This window comes from Loxodonta africana, chromosome X (assembly GCF_030014295.1).
Source record: "Loxodonta africana isolate mLoxAfr1 chromosome X, mLoxAfr1.hap2, whole genome shotgun sequence".
In the NCBI taxonomy this organism is placed as follows: domain Eukaryota; kingdom Metazoa; phylum Chordata; class Mammalia; order Proboscidea; family Elephantidae; genus Loxodonta; species Loxodonta africana.
This window is the reverse complement of record NC_087369.1, coordinates 20,932,525-20,954,343: the sequence shown is the minus strand read 5'-3', so window position 1 is coordinate 20,954,343 and position 21,819 is coordinate 20,932,525. Positions and strand designations below refer to the sequence as shown.

The 21,819-nt window shown below is 41.6% G+C and overlaps 2 protein-coding genes across 4 annotated transcripts in view; one reads left to right on the top strand and one right to left on the bottom strand.

Moving 5' to 3' along the window:
• MAP3K15 (mitogen-activated protein kinase kinase kinase 15) overlaps nt 1-8,031 on the top strand; it is a 151,090-nt gene extending 143,059 nt beyond the window's left edge. For all 3 annotated transcript variants that reach the window (XM_064278065.1, XM_064278067.1, XM_064278066.1), the window contains 4 exons: nt 856-965; nt 1,046-1,122; nt 1,683-1,780; nt 7,452-8,031. In XM_064278065.1, coding sequence (XP_064134135.1) covers nt 856-965; nt 1,046-1,122; nt 1,683-1,780; nt 7,452-7,537 — 371 coding nt within the window. In that variant the 3' untranslated portion in view covers nt 7,538-8,031. The remainder of the gene's footprint in view (nt 1-855; nt 966-1,045; nt 1,123-1,682; nt 1,781-7,451) is intronic.
• PDHA1 (pyruvate dehydrogenase E1 subunit alpha 1) lies at nt 16-21,642 on the bottom strand. Its single transcript, XM_064278068.1, has 11 exons — nt 21,452-21,642; nt 10,673-10,732; nt 9,957-10,130; nt 8,767-8,893; nt 8,027-8,118; nt 7,388-7,480; nt 6,411-6,566; nt 6,157-6,228; nt 4,427-4,494; nt 3,614-3,722; nt 16-3,152 (listed from the first exon to the last, which is right to left on the bottom strand). The coding sequence occupies exons 1-11, from the start codon at nt 21,506-21,508 to the stop codon at nt 2,988-2,990; spliced, it is 1,173 nt and encodes a 390-aa protein (XP_064134138.1). The 5' UTR covers nt 21,509-21,642; the 3' UTR covers nt 16-2,987.
• Between the last annotated feature and the right edge of the window lie 177 nt (nt 21,643-21,819).

Here is a 21,819-nt window from a genome sequence, read left to right as displayed (position 1 = left end):
GTGGGGTAAAGCGCATCTGCTTTATGCTGCTTTATGCCAGATTCAAAAGGCTACATACTATGATTCCATTTATACAATCTTCTGGAAAAGGCAAAACTATAAAGAAAACAAATCAAAATGGCTGGAGTTGTGCAAAGGGGATTACAAACAGGCCCGAGGAAACTTTTGGAGTGACGTAAATTACTTTATCTTGGTTGTAGTGGTTATTGGCATTTGTCAAAGTTCATAGCACTGTATACCTAAAAAAAAAAGAGAAGGATGCAGCAGTCTGTGGAAACACTATGGGGCTGTTCTACTCTATCCTGTAGGGCCACTTTGAGTCAAAATCGACTAGATGGAATTGGGTTTGGTTTTTTGGTTTACCTAAAAAGGCTGGTTTACTGCATAAAGTATACCTCAGTAAACCTGAGTTCTTCATTTTGTCCCACGTGGGAAAGAGCTATAGCTACCTCTTAGAATGTGGGATGAATAAACTGAGGCAAATAATACTGAAATCTTTTTCCTCACTTGACTGTCAATGCAGTTAGGGATATGATTCCCAAGAAAAAGGCATTTAAAGGCAAAGGAATAATAAGTATATGAGGTGGTAGGCAGAAAACATGTCAAATTCCAAGCTAAACCAAGGCAACACAGGTAAGGATTATTTTATGCTCTGGAAACAGAATCCAAGAACTATGAATCGTTGTTTAATATGTATTAGAGCAACTGAGTAATACAGACTTAATTCATTTCCTTTTCACATCACCCCATTTGTGTTCTGGAAGAGTTTACTACACCCAACTGGTTATTATCCTGGGAAGAGTTTTACTGGCTAACATTAATATACAATAAAACATATTTCTAATCAATTTACAGGTAGTACGGAGGACCCAGCACCCCGTCCTGGGTTTCCCGGGCACAGAGGAGATCAAGAGCTGGAAGACTGGCTGAAACTACAAGGAGCAGATGCTGAGACAATTGAAAAGGTAAATCAGTAATCATACAGCTATTCATATGCTCTTCTTAAAGCTTCTTACCGTGTCTGTATATTTGGTCTTTGTTTCAGATTACTAAAGAGGGTTATACACTTTATAATATTCTTCACGACATCACTAAGGAAGATCTAAGATGCATTCGACTTCGGTAAGAATCGCCTCAAAACCATTTAATGGAAAACTACTTTTCCTGCATGATTACCCTTTGAAGTTTTAGTAACTGGCCTCCTCTAACTGTCGTTAACCCCCCTTCCTCTGGCTTAGCCAGAAAATAAAACAAGCCAGCCTCCATCCAAACTCTGGACTGTTGCCGGGTTCAGAGAGGGTGGCAGCAGTGGGGAGAGGAGAAAGGAGCTGCTCTCCATAGTTTGCTTTTCCCAGCCCGAGCCTGGCTGGGAATGGGGTGAGGAAAGGAACCAGATGCCCGGGGAACAGACATTTTCCTTTACACTACTTAACCTCGAAGTCCATGTCCCACTACTGCTGGGGCGCAAGTGTCACCTCCACACGTGAAGAGGAACAGATTGGTATTTTTGGTATGTTTGAGTTAGGGGTGCATTTTTTAAGACTAGATGTCCGCTATAAAGACATCTAGAATGAGATGCTGTTACTTTTGCCCCAACGGCTCCTAAAGAAGTATTTTTGCCTTGTTGCTTTGAATGAGGTCCTTCTTGTAACCCTAAAGGGGTGCTTTTCTTTGTCCTGTAGTGGTGGCCTGCTCTGCAGGGTCTGGAAGGCTGTCTCCCAGTACAGAGCACGGGCTCGGGAGCCCCCCAAAACCGAGCAGGAGGCGGAATCACAGCCAGGTACACCATCCATCTTTGTTGTTAAAGCTTCTGTTCACGTACGTGCACAATGATTGTGAGTCTGAGTTTTGGCATCCCAGGGTAGTCTTTGAAATTCTTAAAGATGGATTTTTACTTCAATAAAAGAAAGTCAGCATACCCTATATAGCACTTGCTGGAAGAGGCGAAACCATAGTTGTTTTATTTAAAGAAATGAAAAGGCTAGGAGATCTGTTTTAGATTTATACGGTATGATTCATTCATACTGCACATAAATTTGAAAAAGAGGTAATAATCCTTGCGTTTGATGTTGGATATGAATGTAAATACAAAACAATTAAGAAAATATCTTCATATTGAATGTACAAATGGGCTTTGCAGATGAAGAGGGCTCGGTACTGCCTTCTGCTCCTGCCTGTAAGATCATAAACGCCAGGCTTCGGCACGGAGGAGGAGAGGATGGCCCACGGCCAGTGTCGCAGGCTCCCGCACCAGTGCTGCACTGTAGAACGGGGGCTGCTACTCTACAAAGCTGTGCTAGTGGCTGCTTCCTGTGAGTCTGCCGAGCACTGCTACCTCAGGGCAGTGAGCCTCCCCCCCAAAAAGGTGGCAGAGTTGGAGCAGGCATACATACAAAGGAATTGTTTTTAGTAACTAAAAAGAGTATTAAAATAGCATACAGCTAAGTCAAATTAGAACTGCATTAGGAGATAAATTGGGGAAGCGCTAAACTGTAATTCCTGTTTTAACCAAAACAAAAAAAACAAACCAAACCCGTTGCCGTCGAGTCAATTCTGACTCATAGCGACTCTAAAGAACAGAGCAGAACTGCCCCATAGGGTTTCCAAGGCTGTAATTTTTACAGAAGCAGGCTGCCACATCTTCCCCATGTGGAATGGCTGGTTGGTTCAAATCCCCAACCTTTTAGTTAGCAGCCGAGTGCTTAACCACTGCACCATCAAGGCTCCTATGTCCTATTTTATTTTAGACCTGTTATAAATCTAAAATCTTTACACGAAACAGTTAAGTACTTCTTAACATGTTTCAATGTTAAGATGTACAAATTGCATGCAAATATCCCTTTAATCTACATACTATTTAGCCTTAATGCAAATTTTATAAGACTTATTTTGTGGATTTTATTCCTCCTTAAAACACAAACAGTGGCTTAATGTAATGAGAACTATCCCATTGAAGGTCTAGTAAGAAATTCACATGTGGTCTCCCTTTAACTGACTGACTTAAACTTGATCCACTGATTTGCACCACGAACTTCAAAAGGTGGTTCACTGGAGTAGATGTGATGACCTAATTCTTCCAAAGGTGGTTCAGGATCAGCTGTAGCAAACTGAGCCGCATCCTCAATTTCCTTCCTCACTTCAACATCAATTTCCTAAAAATCAGATTATAGTTCAAGAGGTTTTAGAATAAACAGCAGCTTGGGTACCAACTACAGTTATACTCTGAACCTGTTACTGCTCTTCTACTAGGAAGAGAAAACCTGTTGCCCTCAATTCCCAATTCCAACAGTTTCCAGGAAGCAGCTGGTGGGTTCGAACTGCCAGCTCTTAACCACTGTACCAGTAGTAATAGAAGCGGCCATCATTGCTTATAACACTTACGTATTAAAAATGCAAGGTACATTTTAAGGAAATATAAAGGCTTTGCAATGATTAAGTCATGTCACTGACTTTACCGCTCACCACAATCTTCTTAATAAAGAGTAATACAATAACTCTGAGAAAAAAAGTCTAAGGAAATGTATAAATGTATAAATTTGTTATGCACTTTCTGGGCTTAGACAAACTCTGGCTTTTAAACCACCAACTTTTAAACCACCAAAAGTGTCTGTACCTTTAACTCTTCAACACTGGCAAGGTTGCTGTTCACCATTCTATCCTTGAGAAGCATAATAGGATCACTCTTACTTCTCACTTCCTGAATTTCTTCTCGTGTACGGTAACTGTATGGAGGGAAACATCATGATATTGCTTCTGAAATAAAGGTCTGCGCGTATGTCACTGTGGGCATTATACTTTGAAAAGATGTTAGCAACATATTTAATCCAACTTGATAGTTTTGGTGCTCAAAATAGCATTCTGTAAGAGTTGCTCATACAGGAAACTGAGCATTTGGACAACTGGACCACATTGGTTTTTTTTTTTTTTGATCTAGATGTAAGGGTAGGAAGGAAGTGGTGGAGCCCTCTTTAAATGTTATAAATGTTATGTGGCAAACATAACTTTTGGGCTCCTATATTTTACATGGGTTGGGGTAGTGTGGAAATCACAGCCGTTGAGACAACCGAAGGCCAGGTTTTTTGTTTTGTTTTTTGGTTTCTCCTTTCTGAAGACCCCAGCAAAAAAAGAAACAAAGAAACTTGGATGCCAAAGTCCAATTCTTGATTCTAGCTATGGAACCACACAATTTCTTCCTACAAAATTTACTCTTAGAATTCCATTCTACAAACAAAAACAAAAGCTTGTTAAGATTTAGTTTTACTAAATCTACTTTTCTTTCAATTAATGACAAAGTAAAAACTCTTATCTTCCTAGTGTAACCTACCCTTTTTGGTTGATATAAGGTGTCCAATATGATAAAGAGCCTGGCTCTTTCCAGTCAAAAGAACATTTTGAAATTCCAAATCACACTCAGGTTTCCCATTACCTGACTCCAGGATCACTCATACTGTGTCCGTGGTAACGGTAAGTCTGCAGCTCCATCAGTATGGGCCCCTGTAACAGAAACAATGAGAAATGAGGGCTCAGCACACCAACAACCCATAGCCTCAAATGCAGACCCTTTCTGGATCAAATAATACTCTCACTAAAAAAAAAAAAAAAAAAAAAAAACTAGCTCTACATTAAATAAGCTTCTTTATTCATTGACTCTTAAGTTACTCATTTCTAACATTCATTTATTGCATGTTTTATCCTCAATTTTAATAGAAACTTCAATAAGGCAACCTGCCACACAGCTTGTTTTGAGCCAAAAAGGCATTTAACAGATTATTATAGAGCCCACTGATATTAAAGAAAATAAACACAAGTTTTAGTTTATTAAAACGAAAACCTATTATACAAAGCAGCTACTGCAGAGGGAGAGGTGATGGCTTATCTTCAGGGCCAGTGGACTATCTGGTCGATAAACATTCTGCAATTCAAAAAGCTAGACAAAACAATATAAACTCTGACAAAAGAGAACCAAAGACGGGCTGGGTAGGTAAATTTCCATCTCCTGCTTAATGTGTTTCTTAGGGGCTGGCCACTAATTGCTTTCTAACAAACACCAAACCTCCCTGGCTCTGCTTCACCAGTGCCTTGCTGCTCATGATACATGAGCCCATTTCCAGAGGATGACTTTGAACACTACCAAGGAGAAGGGATGGATCTCGGCTCCCTGGGTCGTTTGGTGTAATAAAAAGGGGGCTCTGGAGATCCAACTGTTTGGATTCCAATCCTTAATGCCTCTCTGTGCCTCACTTTACCCATCTGCAAAATAGTCATACCTACCTACCTTAACGTACTGTCCCCTATTCTTTCCATTTGGAAGCACACTGGGTTGGTTGAGTTTCCAGACCCTCCTCCCAAATTCCAGGACAAGGCTTTGGTCAGACTTACTTTTCCATCTAGGGTTGGACCCCACATATTCTTCTTCTGTTCAGGAATTGGGAGAGATGGTGATTAACACCCAAGGTCTGGATTCCTCAGTCTTGGCATTCTGGCATAGTACTGTCTAACTAATTGTAACCAACCTGTGTTCTTAGTAGTCCTCTATTATTCTCATTTCCTCTACATTTCTCTCCCTGCTTCACTCTCTCCCTTGCTGGCATTGCATCACTGCTAGCTAAATCTTATTTGCATTACTGACTCCCAGCCCAAACACACACACAAGCCATGTCACTGAAAGCTAAACCTCAGGGGTGTGGTTTCTGAGCTGTGGAACTGATTTAGGGAGAACATCTTTATACTGGCTCTGAATGTACTTAAAACACTTAGGCCAAGCTTACTGTTCTGCCATACATTGATAAAGGTAAAGATTTTTAGGACTGAAATAGCAATATTTAATAAACCATAATATTTAATTTATATAAAACTTGTATCGAATGCCTATTCTCTAAGCAAAGTTCTGTGCAGGGCATCGTGGGGGATGCCCAATCTGTTCACTCAAGGGCCTATGATTAACCGAACCAAAAATAATACACCATGAAAGCAAAATGCTCAGAAAGCACTATAAATGGGGGACAACTGCTTCTATGTTACGTACCTCAGTTAGCAGCTACCCTCTTCGTGGCTCTAATGGAAGAAGCATGTGGGAAGCATTCTTTTAAGACAGACAAATGTCATTAGGGATCTTTAGCTCTGTGGCCTAAGAGAAAGTCCTTAGAAAAGTCTTACCTTTCCAGATCTGCAATAGGCAGCTGCAAACCTTGTAGCCTCCCGGACACACAGGACATCCATTCCATCTACCTGTTCATAAACGGGTAATGAACAGAACGTAAATCAAACGGACCCAAACCATGCTCATTCTACATGACCTGGTCACGCATGAAGAAAATGAAACCCTTACATTTTCCTGTATTTGTCAAGAGTATGCACAAAGGCATCTAGCTGAGTGGGGGTGGCCTTGGCTTTACAGTGGGTGCCCTTACCCTCAGCCCAGGAATAAAATCGCCTCTCTTGTAGTAGTCTGTGCTGGCTGCTGCTCTCTCGACAGATGTTCCCATTCCATAGCGGTTATTCTCGCAGATGAAAATACAAGGTAATTTCCACAAAGCTGCCATGTTGTAAGCTTCAAATATCTGACCCTGGAAGTATTCATAAAAAAGTTCAAGTGCTTTCATTTTGTTGTTTTTCTCTAGACTTCATTATCCTTACCCGTTGCTGTGCTGTGTAGCAGCGAAAGCTTTTTCATAAAGGATGAAAGGTCTTCTAAAACAAAGCTTTTGGTAGTTGAGAAAAAGGAGTGTTTGTGTTGGGGGAAGTGGGGAGAAGCAGCGAGTATCATATTCTTTGCAACTAAGGGAAGTGACAAACCAACTTTATACCACTTGTTTCTATGGGGCCATGTGAGTACAGAATACAATGGAAAAAAGATAAACATGAAAAATGTTGGCTTATCTAGTTTTATGTTTTCTTAAAAATTCTATCAGACCCACTGGATACCCAGTGGCAACCAGTGTCTCAGCTTCTACATCTAGAACAGTAGTGCAGTCCATGGATGGGGGCTGGCCCCATGGACTGCTGACTACTGGGGCCAGGACAAGAATAAGTGCAGGAAGTACAAGCCAGGGTTTAGAAACTTTAGAAACTACAGACATTGCCATGGTGTCCAAAAGGAGGAGTCTGTACTGGCTTGCGATGTTAGAAGCTGAAAGGGGGAGGGTTCCTTTACCTACAGGTAGTTTGGGGAGCACGGATGTAGGCCATTAAGGAAGTTCCTGCACAGCAATACGGCTCTGTGAAGCACTTGTGAAACAAAGCACTTGTGAAAACATGCTGATAACATGTAATTTCTGTCTCAGCTAATAAGCAATATGCTACTACTTTACAAACTCAACTATGAATAGTCAACAATTTGGAAATAAAACTGTAATTGGTTACAGAAAATTAAGAGCTACACATGTACCTGATTAGCCGCGCCATCACCATAGAGAGTCAAGCAGACCTCATCTTTTCCGTTGTATTTGCAGGCCAGAGCAATGCCAGCTCCCAGGGGCACCTGACATCAAGGACAACCCAGAAAGGAACCACAGAAATCCATGAGGAGGGAAATTAAATGCTCTGCGTCTTAACTCCTGGCCAGAATTTGGAAAATTATACAGCTGCTGCAAACTCTCTTTAGACCTTGCTTACCCCACCCCCAGTATTTTAAAGAAACCCAAAAAGTGACATGAATAAAATACTGTATTCAACTGTTTCTGCCGTCCAAAATTCAACTACTAATCCCAAACAACCCCAAGATAAAACCGATAAAACCTAGGTTTTTTCTTAAAACTCGATTGTCCACTAATCGATGGGACCAAGGAGGACACTACACAGAAGTTGGCTTTGGATTATAAATCAGCCCGAGATAGCCTGCCTCTTCTAGCTTAGCCCCAATGCTAGCATTGTCTAAAAGCAGTGAGGCAGGACTACATTGAGGCAACAAAGCCATTTATGTACTTAAAAAGTTGTTGGGGGGGGGTGAAATTTTGGGGAGACGCAAGCCAATCTGGGAAGGCAGGACACTTCTTGCACATCCTTGTCAGGGCCATAAATAGACTACCTGAGCCCCGACAATGCCATTGCCCCCATAGAAGTTCTTGGCATACATATGCATTGAGCCTCCTTTTCCTTTAGCACAACCTCCTCTTCGTCCTAGAAGCGGCAGAAAACACACACATGCATCAAAAAACAAATACACGAAACAAATCCACACCCCAAGTAGTCACTCACTGAGAAAGCACAACCATTGGAACTCCTAGGTCTATTCAATTATCTGAGTATCTGTCCCTCTCTCTGTGTAAACATGGTCTTCCTTGTATCCCTGTCCTTTTTTATAATGGTCAGACTACTACCGTGTCCTTGATGTTTCAGACCCAACCTTCTCAGCCGTTTCCTTCAAGTGTTAGCTTGGTATCCTGGACTTTTTTTTTTTTTTTTAACAAATATCCAATTCCTGCTGTACTGGTATACTATATATACTTCGAGAGTCAAGGAGGACAAGGAAAAAGGGAATATTAAGATTCCTGGAATTTAAATTACATACCATGGAGTGCGTCTACCCTTTTTACTTTCTATGACAGCTAGACTTCTGTTGGCATGCTTGAGTGATGAAAGAAACACTATTCTGGTTTTATATAGCTAACCTTTTTAAACATTTACCTGAGGGGCCAGATGACCTCAAAAGTGGTCAACAAAAGGGAGTTTTTTTTTTTTTTTTTTTTAACTCATAACAGCATCTTTACAGGAGATACTTGAAAACCTAGTTCATTTATTTCACCTTTTTGGAAATCACTAGCAAACCTGTTAGCTCTGCGAGGATTTCTCGGACAGAAAGACCACGAGTAAAGGTAAAGCCATGAGCCCGATAGGCTGTAATGAGATGATCGGTGGGATTTATACCGGCCTCCAGCCCCACACAGCATGCTTCCTACATTAAAGGAAGAAGAAACAGCAAGTCAATACATCACACATTTCTCGATAAAAAGCTCTCCTAGATTGTCGTGAAACATTTCGACTAGCTGAACACTTCATCAGTAACCACAGGAATTGGTTTTTGTCAAAAACACAGTGGAAGATAAGGCCCAAACCAGAAGCCATACACGGGCAACAAACAGATATGTTGTTTTCTTTAGCCTGCACAGTGATTTAAAAAAAAAAAAAAAACCCTCAATCAGATGTGTAGGGTAAAGAGGTTAACTTTACCAGAAGAAAATTTGCTCTTTGCCCTTGACTCCTAAGAAGTAACATCTAAAACCCTGGACTTCCCCAGTGATTAAAGCCTCTTTGATGAGGCCTCCAGACCACACCTGAGGATTTATGACTCCTGCTGGGTGGGGGCTGACTATGCCACAAAGACCCAACCTTGTGATAGCCACCAACCTCAGGGGACAAGGGCTTGAATTACTCAATGAGACCCCAATAAATGCTCTAGACACTGAGGTTTCACGGGCTTCCTGGTAGGTAAAAGACATTGATGCATGCGGGAGGGGAGTGCGTCACTTTCTGGACATGGAAGCTCTGTGCTGGGAACCCTCCCAGAGCCTCACCCTATGTGTCTCTTCCTTTTTTGCTACAATAAAACTCTAATTGTTAGTAAAGCACTTTCCGTGAGTTCTGTCAGCCATTCTAGCGAAGGGAGTCATTCTACTGGAGGGAGTAGTGGGAGCCAGCAAGGGGGGTGGGGTGCTGATGGTGTCATGGCAGCTCCAAGCTTGGGCAGACTTGGCAGACTGGACGACTATGCCCTTTAACCTGTGAGGTCTCTTTTAGCTCTGGGTGGTTACGGTCAAGGGAAAAAGTGCTGCATGGGCTGGTGGTGTCAGAATAGTTGGGAACATAACAGAATTGATAATAAATTGATTTTGATTTTCACATAATTAGGTGTCAGAGAAATGGGATTTGATCTTCCCAGCAGCTGTTAACCTTGAAATACTGGGAAAATTTCACAGAAAAACTCAGACTTCTGTCTTGAAGTGAAAGCTCCCACTCACCTGACCATCACACAAGTGGCAGAAGCCCCGGATTATTTTCTGTTTATACAGCTGATCTGCCTTTAATTCCATTCGGCGGACAGTCTGCATCATCCTGTAGTATCTGAGCCCATCCTCCCTGGTGAGCACGGTTGTGACAGGGGGGCCTTCTTCCAACCGATGGAGATCACATTTCTGAAATAAGGCATTTATCTTCCATTTATTACACTGTAAACACTGCGAGCTCACTCTAAAATCTATCTGGCTCAATCTCAAATAATGTGGTAACTCAAAAACAGCAAAGAAGCACATCAGAACTGTTCCACGTTCTGATTCCTTACATCTAGGAACTTGACTGTGCAAGGCCATGGGGTATTTTGGGGAAGGAAATCTTTCCCCTCAAAGAAGACTTTCACTGAAAACTAGAGATGAACCAAGTTACAGGTTGAAAGATACACTTTCAAAGAAACAGTCTACGAATTTTCTTGCTCAAATTTTTGTGGGGTTAAGTCGTTTATTTTCTTTAGCTCTCCACTAGGGAACACCAGCAAGCCACTAAGAAAGAATAATCCATTCTAATTTTTGCTAAACTTCCCTGTGAACCTGTGATTCTGGGATGTTACGAAGAAAATGGTGAAAAAGTATGAATATCAAAATGTTCTATTCCAAAGATGAAACTGCAGTATCAAAGTGTACCTATGTAAAAAGTTACTAACCCCAAGTAAAACACCTCTTACCTTAATTTCAAATGTAGCATCATTTGCAAAGTTACGGGATGCAACCAGCACTCTACTAGCCTTGGAGAAACAAAATACATAAATTAGTACATTCTAATCGTCAGGCATTTATTTTTGAAAGTCATTACTATTAATCAGTTATCAAGATGCAGTCATGGAACTTTAGTAAGCCCTGACTTTGACTTTAATAAGCCCCAACATATTCATGGGCTCAGCTTCCATTCTGTTCATTATGCTGCATCTTGTTTTCCAAAATAATCCATGCTGTGGCCAATGAAATGCCACTGTCCCTCCATCTGAAGGCAAACAGCAGAAAGGGAAAGTTTGGTGTCAAAGGAATTATAGCTGAGAACATGAGGAAATGAACGGCTGAATGGAAGAGACTAGATTTTTACTTTGCACAGCCTAAATCTAGGGAAGGATCCTTCTGAAGCCCCAGAAGAGAGGCATGTTCTCCAAAGCAATGTGTTCCCTTCTTGATGGTGGCCATCACAGTTACAACTGAACACACCTGCTCAGAGCAAAAGTATTCTATGGGATGGCTATGGTCCAGGTTAGATACAAAAAATGCAACCAATTAGTATATTGTGCTGTTTTAGCCACATTCTGGATTATGTCATCTTTGGAAACATTTTCACACACTGAAATGTAAACCAGCACCATTTCTTTTCACGGAGACTTGAAGCATATTCATCAGATCCCATAAAAAGTACTTTCATACAGTGTATCACCTCACTATCCAACTCCTAAGACTAGACTTGATTTTGTTGAGAAGGGTTAAGATTTACTTGTTAATAACATAGTTTATAAAGAAAATGTTCTACATTCTACTTTGGTGAGTAGCGTCTGGGGTTTTAAAAGCTTGTGAGGAGCCATCTAAGATACTCCACTGGTCTCAACCCATCTGGAGCAAAGGGAGAATGAAGAAAACTAGAGACACAAGGGAAAAATTAGTCCAAAGGACTAATGGACCACAACTACCACAGCCTCCACCAGACTGAGTCTAGCACAACTAGAGATGGTTGGTGCCTGGGTACCACCACCAACTGCTCTGACAGGGATCACAATTCAGAGGGTCCTAGACAGAGCTGGAGAAAATGTAGAACAAAATTCTTACACCAAAAACAAGCAAACACAGACTTGCTGGCCTGACAGAGACTGGAGAAAGCCCAAGAGTATGACCCCTGGACACCCTTATAGCTCAGTAATGAAGTCACTCCTGAGGTTCACCCCTCAGCCAGAGATTAGGCCCATAAAACAAAACAAGACTAAAGGGGCACACCAGCCCAGGGGCAAGGACAAGAAGGCAGAAGGGGAGAGGAAAGCTGGTAATAGGGAACCCAAGAAAGAGAAGGGAGAGTGTTGGCATGTCGTGGGGTTCTTAACCAATGTCATAGAACAATATGTGTACTAACTGTTTAATGAGAAGCTAGTTTGTTCTGTAAACCTTCATCTAAAGTACAGTTAAAGACACACACACAAAAAAACAGATTTACCTTCTAAGTATTACCTCTAAATGTACCAAGCAATAGGCAGAAAGCTAATATCTAACTACCTCTTCATCTATCAATATGCCATTGTCTGATAAAGCCAACATGTAATGACACTAAGACTGCAGGAGGAAAAAGTTTAACTACTAGAAATAAATTGCTTCAGTTAAGTTAGAGGTAGAGAGTTCACACATGCATCTAAGAATAAGTAGAGGAAATTCAGAAATTTGGGAAGAAGTAAGGCTGAGAGGGGTGAGGTAGGACAGGAAAAGTTACATTTGGCAATCATGGAATGGGCGTATTATTTTTGGCAAGTAAATTATTTTGTGGAGCCAGAAATATTTACTGTATTGCACAATAAATTTCCAGCTACAGTTACAGACACTGCATTTCTTAGAACAGTTTAAAACTAGAGACCAAACCAGCCAGGCAACAGTAACAGAGAAAAGGTGAATCCTTTTTCCCTATCCTGGTGGCACAGTGGCTAGAGTTCGGCTGCTAACCAAAAAGGTTGGCAGTTCGAATCCACCAGCCACTCCTTGGAAACCCTATGGGGCAGTTCTACTCTGTCCTCTGGGGTTGCTATGAGTCAGAAGTGACTAGACAGCAACAGGTAACAGGTAAGGTAAAAACAACGAAGAATGATAGGCAGTACTAGATAATAGAGAACGAGAAGGTAAGGTCAAAGATTATGACTGCCAGGAAACTACTTACTTTCTCCCCTTGTACCATTACTTTTAATGAATCTCAAAAATCAGTAGAACCGCTGACATAATGGTGAAAGGAATCAAGTTAAATTAAAGAAGCTAAAGGTCATATTAGTACGTGAATGTGTCATACTTTTTAACTATGAGATTGTTGAAAACATAACTTTACCATTCATTTTCTCAGGAGAGTCATAGAAAGATTCTCTGTTAAATGAGATTCCTCTTTGACAAAGGCCATGGATAACCCATTCAAATTGTGAAAAACAAAAACTTTAAGCTCCTAATACATGGGAACCATTCAAGTGAAAGAGAAAAATACTTCTGAAATTCTAGACTCTACCAGTGTAAGTTAAAAATCTTACCTACTAATTAAAAAGAGAAAGAATACTGGTAATAAAGATCTCACAAAAATGAGTTACACAAGAAGGGGTCATAACAGAAATACAAACAATGAGACCAAGAATAAAAATTTCAAATGCAATTCCATCTTCTTCCATGAAACAGAACTTTAAAAAAAATATCAACCACATTCAAAGATGAAATCACAAGACCTCAAAGTAACTTACACTGAACTTATATTGGGCTCTCTGCTTTTTCTGTATGACAAACCTTTAGCTAGACTGACAGAGAAGATGCAAATACATAAAATTAGAAATGAAAGTGGGGATATTACAGCCGACCCTGCGGAAAGAAAAAGGAACACAAGAACATACTATGAACAACTGTATGTCAACAAATTAGACAGCTTAGAGAAAATGGACAAATACCTAGAAACACAAACTTCCTACGATGATGAAACAGAAAATCAAGAAACCCATAAAGTAAAGAGATTGAATCAGTAATCAAAAACCTCCCAACCAAAAAAAAAAAAAAAGTCCTGGACCAGATGATGTCACTGGGGAAAGCTCCCAAACATTTATAGCGGTGACTAATCCTTCTTAAACTTCTCCAAAAAATAGAAGACAAAGGAACACTTAACTCATTCTGTGAGACTAGCATTACCCTGATACCGTAGTCAAAGACACCAGGAGAAAACTACAGACCAATATCCTTATGAATATAAATGCAAAAATCCTCCACAAAATACTAGCAAACCAAATCCAAAAGGATATTAAAAGGACTATACACCATGATCAAGTAGGATGTAACCCAGGAAATGCAAGGGTGGTTAGAAACAATAGAAAACATTAGAAAATAATCAATGTGTAAACCACCAGATTAACAGAAGAAAAGAATCACATGATCACCTCAATTGTCACAGAGAAGATATCTGACAAAACCCAACACCCTTTCATGAATAGGAATAGGCGGAAAATTCCTCAATGAGATAAAGGGCATTTACGAAAAACCCACAGCTAAATCATACTCAATGGAGAAAGACCAGAGCTTCCCCCCGTCCCCATAAGATCAGGAGTAAGACAAGTGTGCCTGCTCTCACCACTGCTATTCAACATTGGACCGGAAGTCCTAGCCAGAGAAACTAAACAAGAAAAATAAAAGGTATCCTAATTGAGGAGGAAGAAGTAAAACTATCATCCCTTTTTGCATTATGACATGATCCTATACAAGGAAACCCCAACCAAAAGCTACTACAGCTAATAAATGAATTCAGCAGAGTGGCAGGGTGCAAGGTCAGGCCACAAAAATCAGTTGGGTTTGTATACATCAGCAGTGAGCATTCTGAAAAGAATTAAGGAAACAATTCCATTTCCAACAGCATCTAAAAGAATAAAACACCCAGGAATACATTTAACCAGGGAGGTGAAAGACTTATACAATGACAATTATAAAACATTACTAAAAGAAATTAAAGAAGACCTAAATAAATGGAGGGGCCTTGGTGGTTCAGTGGTAGAATTCTTCCTTCCGTGCAGGAGACCATGGTTTGATTCCCAGCTAACACAACTCAAACACAGCTCCTGGGTTGCTATGACGCTGAGCAGGTTTCAGCAGAGCTTTCAGACTAAGAGGGAATGTAAAATGGTACAACCATTCTGGAAAGCATGGAAACCCTGGTGGCATAGTGGTTAAGAGCTACAGCTGCTAACCAAAAGGAGAAAGGCCTGGCAATCTACTTCCAAAAATCAGCCCATGAAAACCCTATGGATCACTATGGTTTGATCCACAACAGGTCATGAGGATGGCATAGGACCGTGCAGCGTTTCGTTCCCTTGTGCATGGAGGTCGCCACGAGGCAGGAGCTGACTTGACAGCCGCTAACAACAACAACAGATAAATGGGAAGGACAGTCCATATTCATGGACTGGAAGACTTAATACTGTTAAGATGTCAATACTACCCAAAGCAATCTCTAAATTCAATGCAATTCCCATCAAAATTCCAACAGCCTTCTTTGCAGAAATGGAAAAGCAAATCCTCGAATTTATACGAAACGGCAAGGCACCCCAAATAGCTAAAGCAATCTTGAATAATAAAGTAGGAGGACTCACACTTCCTGATTTTAAAACGCATACTATAAAGCTACAGTAGTTACAACAGCCTGGTATTGGTATAATAACAGACATATAGACTGTAGACGGATGGAATAAAACTGCAAGTCCAGAAATAAATCCATGCATCCGTGGTCAACTAATTTTTGACAAGGGTGCTAAGTTCACTCCATGGGGAAGGAAGAGTCTCTTCAATAAATGGTGTTGGGAAAACTGGATTTCCATATGCAGAAAAATGAAACACTATCCATGCCTCACACTATATGTAAAAATCAATTCAAAATGGATCAAGGATCTAAATGTGAAAACTAAAACCACAATATTCTTAGAAGAAAATACGGAGTATGTCTGCTGAGCCTAGTTTTTAATGATGGATTATCAGATCTGACAACAAAAGCATGCAATCCATGTCACTGAATATTGTTGAATTGGTGTATGTTTTGCTGTGTACAATGTCAACAGCAAATTATTTTTTAAAAGACAAAATAGATAAGTGAGACCTCATAGAAAATACTTTTGTTCATCGAAGGACTTTATCAAAAAAGTGAAAAGACAACCTACAGATTGGCAGAAAATTTTCAGGAACCATATGTTTGGTAAGGGTCTAATACCCAAATTCTATAAAAACTTCTATAATAAGACAAACAATCCAATCAAAAAATGGGCAAAGGACTTGAACAGATATCTCATCAAAGAAGATATTCAAATAGTTAACAAGCACCTGAAAAGATGCTCAATGTCATTAGCCATAAAAAAAAGGAAGATGCAAATCAAAACCAAAATTAGGTATCAACTCTCACTTTCATTATTCTAATGATGTTTCTTAAAAAGGCAAACAACAGGTGTTGGTGAGACTGCAGAGAAGCCAGAACCCTCATCCACTGCTGGTGGGAATGTAAAATGGTACAGCCGTTGTGGAAAGCATGGAAACCCTGGTGGCATAGTGGTTAAGAGCTACAGCTGCTAACCCAAAGGCAGACAATTCGAATCCACCAGGCGCTCCTTGGAAACCCTATGGGGCAGTTCTACTCTGTCCTATAGATGAGTCGGAACTGACTTGATGGCAACAGGATTGGTTTTTTTTTCTTTGGTTGTGGAAAACAGTTCAGCAGTTCCTCAAAAGGTTGAACACAGAACTACCATATGATCCAGCAATCCCAATCCTAGCTACATACCCAAAAGAATTGAAAGCAGGAACACAAACAGAAACTGTACACCATTGTTCATTTCAGCACTTTTAGCAAAAGCCAAAAGGTGGAAACAACTTAAACGTCCATCAACAGATGACTGGATAAACAAAATGTGGTGTGTCCATACGATGGACTGTCACTCAGCCATAAAGAGATATGAAGTCCCAATACATGCTATGGCATGGATAAGACTTGAAAGCATTATGCTGAGTGAAGCATTATCAGTCACAAACGGACAGATATTGTATGATCCCACTTATACAGAGTACCTAGAAAAAAAAGGCGAAGTTTATTAGTGGTTACCAAGGGTGGGATGGAGGGGGATGGGGGAATCGTTGCTTAGGAGGCACTGAATTTCTGTTAATGGTGACGGAAGAATTTGGAAAAGGACAGTGGTGATTGTTGCACAACATGATGAACATAATATCACTGACCTGTACATGTAAAAGCATCTGGCAAATGTTTTGTTATATGCATTTTTACCTCAATAAAAAAAAAAAAAAAACAAGGCTTGTGAAGGACAAAAAAAAAATTATGGGTGAAAAATAAAAAGTATGGGTCTATGATGATTGTAAAACACACACTTTAAACACTCTAAGCAGCCTTGTTAGCAAGACTGGAGTTAATAAACAAGCAATAAGCACATTAGATCCAAGAGCGGAAGTGCAAGGAGCACTCTGGGGACATCGCATCAATTATAACAGTTAATGGAAACACTGATTACTTTGCTCTGTTTCGTTGGAGGGGGAGCTATTAAACAAGGCGTCAGCTCTTGGACACACATAATTTTAATACATAATTCTGAAAAACCTTTCCCTGTGCCTTAGTATGATTAATGCCACGTATGCAGGCAACAGAATAAACATGCAAAAGAGCCAAAAAGCAAAAAGCTGAGTTACTCCAAGTACAGAACCACCCTTTCGCTGCCCCTCATCCCCATCAAAATAACAAAGTAAAAGAGAAAGAAATGGTTATGTAGGGGAATTCCTTTTCACTGTAATGGTCTTTGCTTTCAATGAGAATTTTTGACTGAATGAAGTTATATTCCACTCTTGTTTTATCCAGTCAACAGATCACTGTAACCCAAAACTCATTTCTATTTGGATCCTGCCGCAGGAAGCAGTAAGTCCCCAGGTTACCAACATCTGACACGGGACAACTTGTACTTTGCCCTTTACTGTTATGTAAATTTGGCCTCACTTTGCAAAGACTGAACCAACCCTACTCCCAAGAAATCCTTCATCACAATCACCTTCACTTGCAGCATATGCCACTTTTAAATCATTGAAAGGGCTCTCAGCCTCTTCTTGCACTAAAAACCCCAAATCAAGGTCACTACCATTGAGTCGATTCCGACTCACAGCCACCCTATAGGAGGACAGAGTAGAACTGCCCCCACAGGGTTTCCAAGGCTGTAAATCTTCATGGAAGCAGATGGCCACATTTTTCTCCCTGAGGAGCAGCTGCTGAGTTGGAACCACCGACCTTTGGCTAGCAGCCATGCGCTTTAATCATTGCACCACCAGGGCTCCTTTTCTTGCCCTAAAGTAAGGGTAATTAAGAAGTGTATGCAGTGTTTGGACTTACCTGCAAATTCTTAGGCACCGATGTTGTTCGTAACCTGGGGACTGCCTTACAGGATTTTTGAAAGAGGCCAAAGTGTTACTGAGTGGAAGATGAAGTGCCATTGCATTTTATGCAAATACATTGCTTGAAGGTTACCAAACACAACTAGGGCAGTTAAAGGAATGAGGCTCTGATTTTAAATAGTGACTTCTATCTGTTCACGTGGACAAAGAAGTGACAGTATTTTCAAAACTCACACAAATTTTCCTTTTCCCGTAGGATCATCATTAATTCTATAAAAGTTTTTCTTTTTTTAATGTAGTCCTTTAAATTGGACACAATACAGTACTTAAAAAGAAAGTACTACTTTGTAGCCATTTTAAAGAAACAATGAATTGAAAGCCAAGTGGTACCCAAAAGGTAACTAAAACAAAATTTCAAAGTAACTAAATAGAGAAGATACTTTCAACAGCAACCTAGGGTAGCAGTAGTTGGGGAGAATAAAAACATGTCAAAGTCAACTCTTCAACGTAACATAAAAATCTGAACATAATACCAAGAATGTAAGAACCAAATATATCAAAGGAATCTACAGCAATTTTTTACAGCAATTGCTGTTAGTTTAGGAAATCATAAAATCCACTATCAATTAGAAAAAAGAAAAATGCATGCTTAGTGATGAGGACATTAAGATGAAGTAAACATTGAAACTGCTTTACTGCATCCTAAACACTGGGCTGGGTTAATCTGGGGTGCTTGCAGTACCCCTAAAAATAGCCTGTACTGGTACATTCCCTTTTTTTGAGTCTTTGCAGTTACTATACAAGATTGCATTTCATTTCAAACTACAGTTCAGATCACTGTGATGAGACAACAGCAAAAGACATGCCTGAGATTTTTTATACAATGTTGAATACATGTTTCTATTTACTTACATTTAAATAAAAACAAATGTTGTACAGATTAAAAGAGATACAGCATGTGAAGTACCTATTCTAGTGCCCAGCACATATTAAACACACACACACACACCACACACACACCACACACACACACCACACACACACCACACACACACCACACACACACACACCACACACACACACACACACACACACACACACACACCCACCCACCCAAACCCACTGCAGTCAATTCGGACTCATAGCGACCCTATGGGAAGGAGTAGAACTGCCCCATACGATTTCCAAGGAGAACCTGGTGGATTTGAACAGCCAACCTTTTGGTTAACAGCCAAAGGCTTAACTACTGCGCCACCAGGGCCCTGGCACATACTACCCAAAAGACCAAACCAATTGCCGTGGAGTTGATTCCGACTCATAGCGACTCTCTAGAACAGAGTAGAACTACCCCCGTAGGGTTTCCAAGGAGCATCTGGTGGATTCGAACTGCCAACCTCTTGGTTAGCAGCTGTAGCTCTTAACCACTACGCCACCAAGGTTTCCTGGCACATATTAAGAGCACAGTAAATACTTGCCATATCATGCGTATATGCAGAAATACATGTATTTTCATGTTATGTCCTGAAATGTGCTACTCCCTCAAGTAGATAGTTACAATTTCAATGCTAATAACTAATTAATCAAATTGTGTTTGTAGTTATTTTGGTCAACAGGATTCTGTTACAGATTGAATTTTGTTCCTCTAAAAGTTATGTTGAAGTCCTAACCCCTATACCTGTGAATGTGACCCTGTCTGGGAATAGCGGTTTTCGTTGTTAGCCAGGTCATAGCAGAGCAGGGTGGATCCTTATCACCTCTGAGGTGTCTTATAAAAAGTGCAGAACAGACACAGAGACACACACAGGAGGAAGACAAAATGCCACATAAGGACCACCAAGGGTTGCCGGCAGACACGAGAAGCTAGGAGAGAGGCCCTCAGAAGGAATCCACGTGGCCAAGACCTTGATTTGGACTTTAGCCTCCAGAACTACGAGAAAATTAATTTCTGTTCTCTAAAGCCGCCCACTTGTGGTATCTTTTGTTACAGCAGTACTGGGAAACTAAGATTCCTAGATAGGTGCACTTCCTACCCTTTGACAATCTCTGCCCGTACTAGACAGAGTTGCATCAAAGTCCTGGGAGAGTTACTAAAAGATGGGGCCATAAATAGTGCTAACCTCTAACCTGCACCTTCCCCAAATCCTTGCTATTCTCACTTCTTGAGTGTGTGTATGTGTGTGTGTGCACGCATGTGCAGGGGAGAGTGGTTCCCTCTGAGCTCTGCATGACTGCTCTGGAATTAACTGCCAAGAAAGCTCAATGGTGAGGAAGAGGGAAGGGGAGGAAGCTTGTTTTTCAGGAGCCTGACCCTGTCTAAACCCTCCACAGAGCCGCACAGGTACTCAACATATGTACACCAAACTGGGAAGTCAATAAATAATAACTGTATGATCCCACTCACATGAATTATCTACAATAGGTACATTTACGTAGACACAAGAAGGTAAGTGGTTACCAGGGAATGGGGGGAGAGGGGAATGGGAAGTTAAAAACAAAACAAAACCAAGTGAATATATACACGTGTGTATGTATATGAATATTTTTAAAAACGTGTTATAAATAAATAATGGCTGGAATACAAGACCATCTCATAAAAGCTGAATTCGAACAAAAACAAATAAATGATAATATTTAACACGACATGGCACCCACTGTGTGCCAGGTACTGTTCAGAAAGGTTTATATACACGTAACTCGTTTAATCGTCACAATAACCCTACAATTATTCTGTCCATTTTAGAGCCGGGCACAGGTACGTTGAAAACCTACCCAAGGTTACATACAGGGCTAGTATATAAATGGTGAGGCTGGTGTTTGGACCGAACCACTCTGTCTCTTGACTCCACGCTCCTAACTACTTAGCACTGTACGGTCCAGGGGAATGAAGTTCGACGATTAAAATGAGCGGGCGCAGGGAGGGAGGTCAGCTGGCGATTTTAGGCACCCGACAGGAAAACCAAGGCCACCTTTTCTGCCTCTAGTAACCCAATGCAGACTTCTCGAGCACACCTACATGCCCGGCACCCCGCGAAGCCCAACTGGGCAAAGCCACGGCTAACTCCACACGGGCACGGCAGTGGGCGCCGGCAGGCCGGGCGGCAGCTTCAGCGGCAAGGAAGGAAGTTCCACGACCGCATCTGTCAGAGCCAGGAGCTGAAGGCACCACGCGGAGGCAAAACAAAGGTCGGCGGCTACCCTCGCCCACCTCCGCGCGTGGCACCCAGCCCCGGGAAGGCTCGCGCCGCGCGCCGGAGGCCCAGCCCGCTCTTCGCGGGCTCCTCGACTTTCGAGCCCCACCTCGGCTCCCGCCTGGCCCGCTCGCACCCCACCCCGCCGCGCCCGGGCCGCCTCACCGGCTTCGGAGCGGCACCCGACAACACGCGGGAGACAGCAGCGAGCATCTTCCTCATAGAGCGCAGGCAGCGGCAGCAGCAGCAGCAGCAGCAGCAAAAGAGGACCAAGGGGGACGGCTTCGGTGTCCCAGAGTCTCCTTCAGGTGCCCCAGCGGACAGAACGCCGAAATCGCAACGCGACGGAGACGACGTCACGGGCCGCGCCCGGCCGCGGGCCAACCGAGACGGCTCTTCGGCCGGGCCACGCCCCCTGACAGACCCACGGCCGCCCATTGGGTATCGGCGCCAGAAGACAGGAGGGTGCAGGCTCCGGTCTTCACCGAGCGGCGGGCGGGTGAGGCGGCGGGACCCGAGAGCGCCTGCGTGAG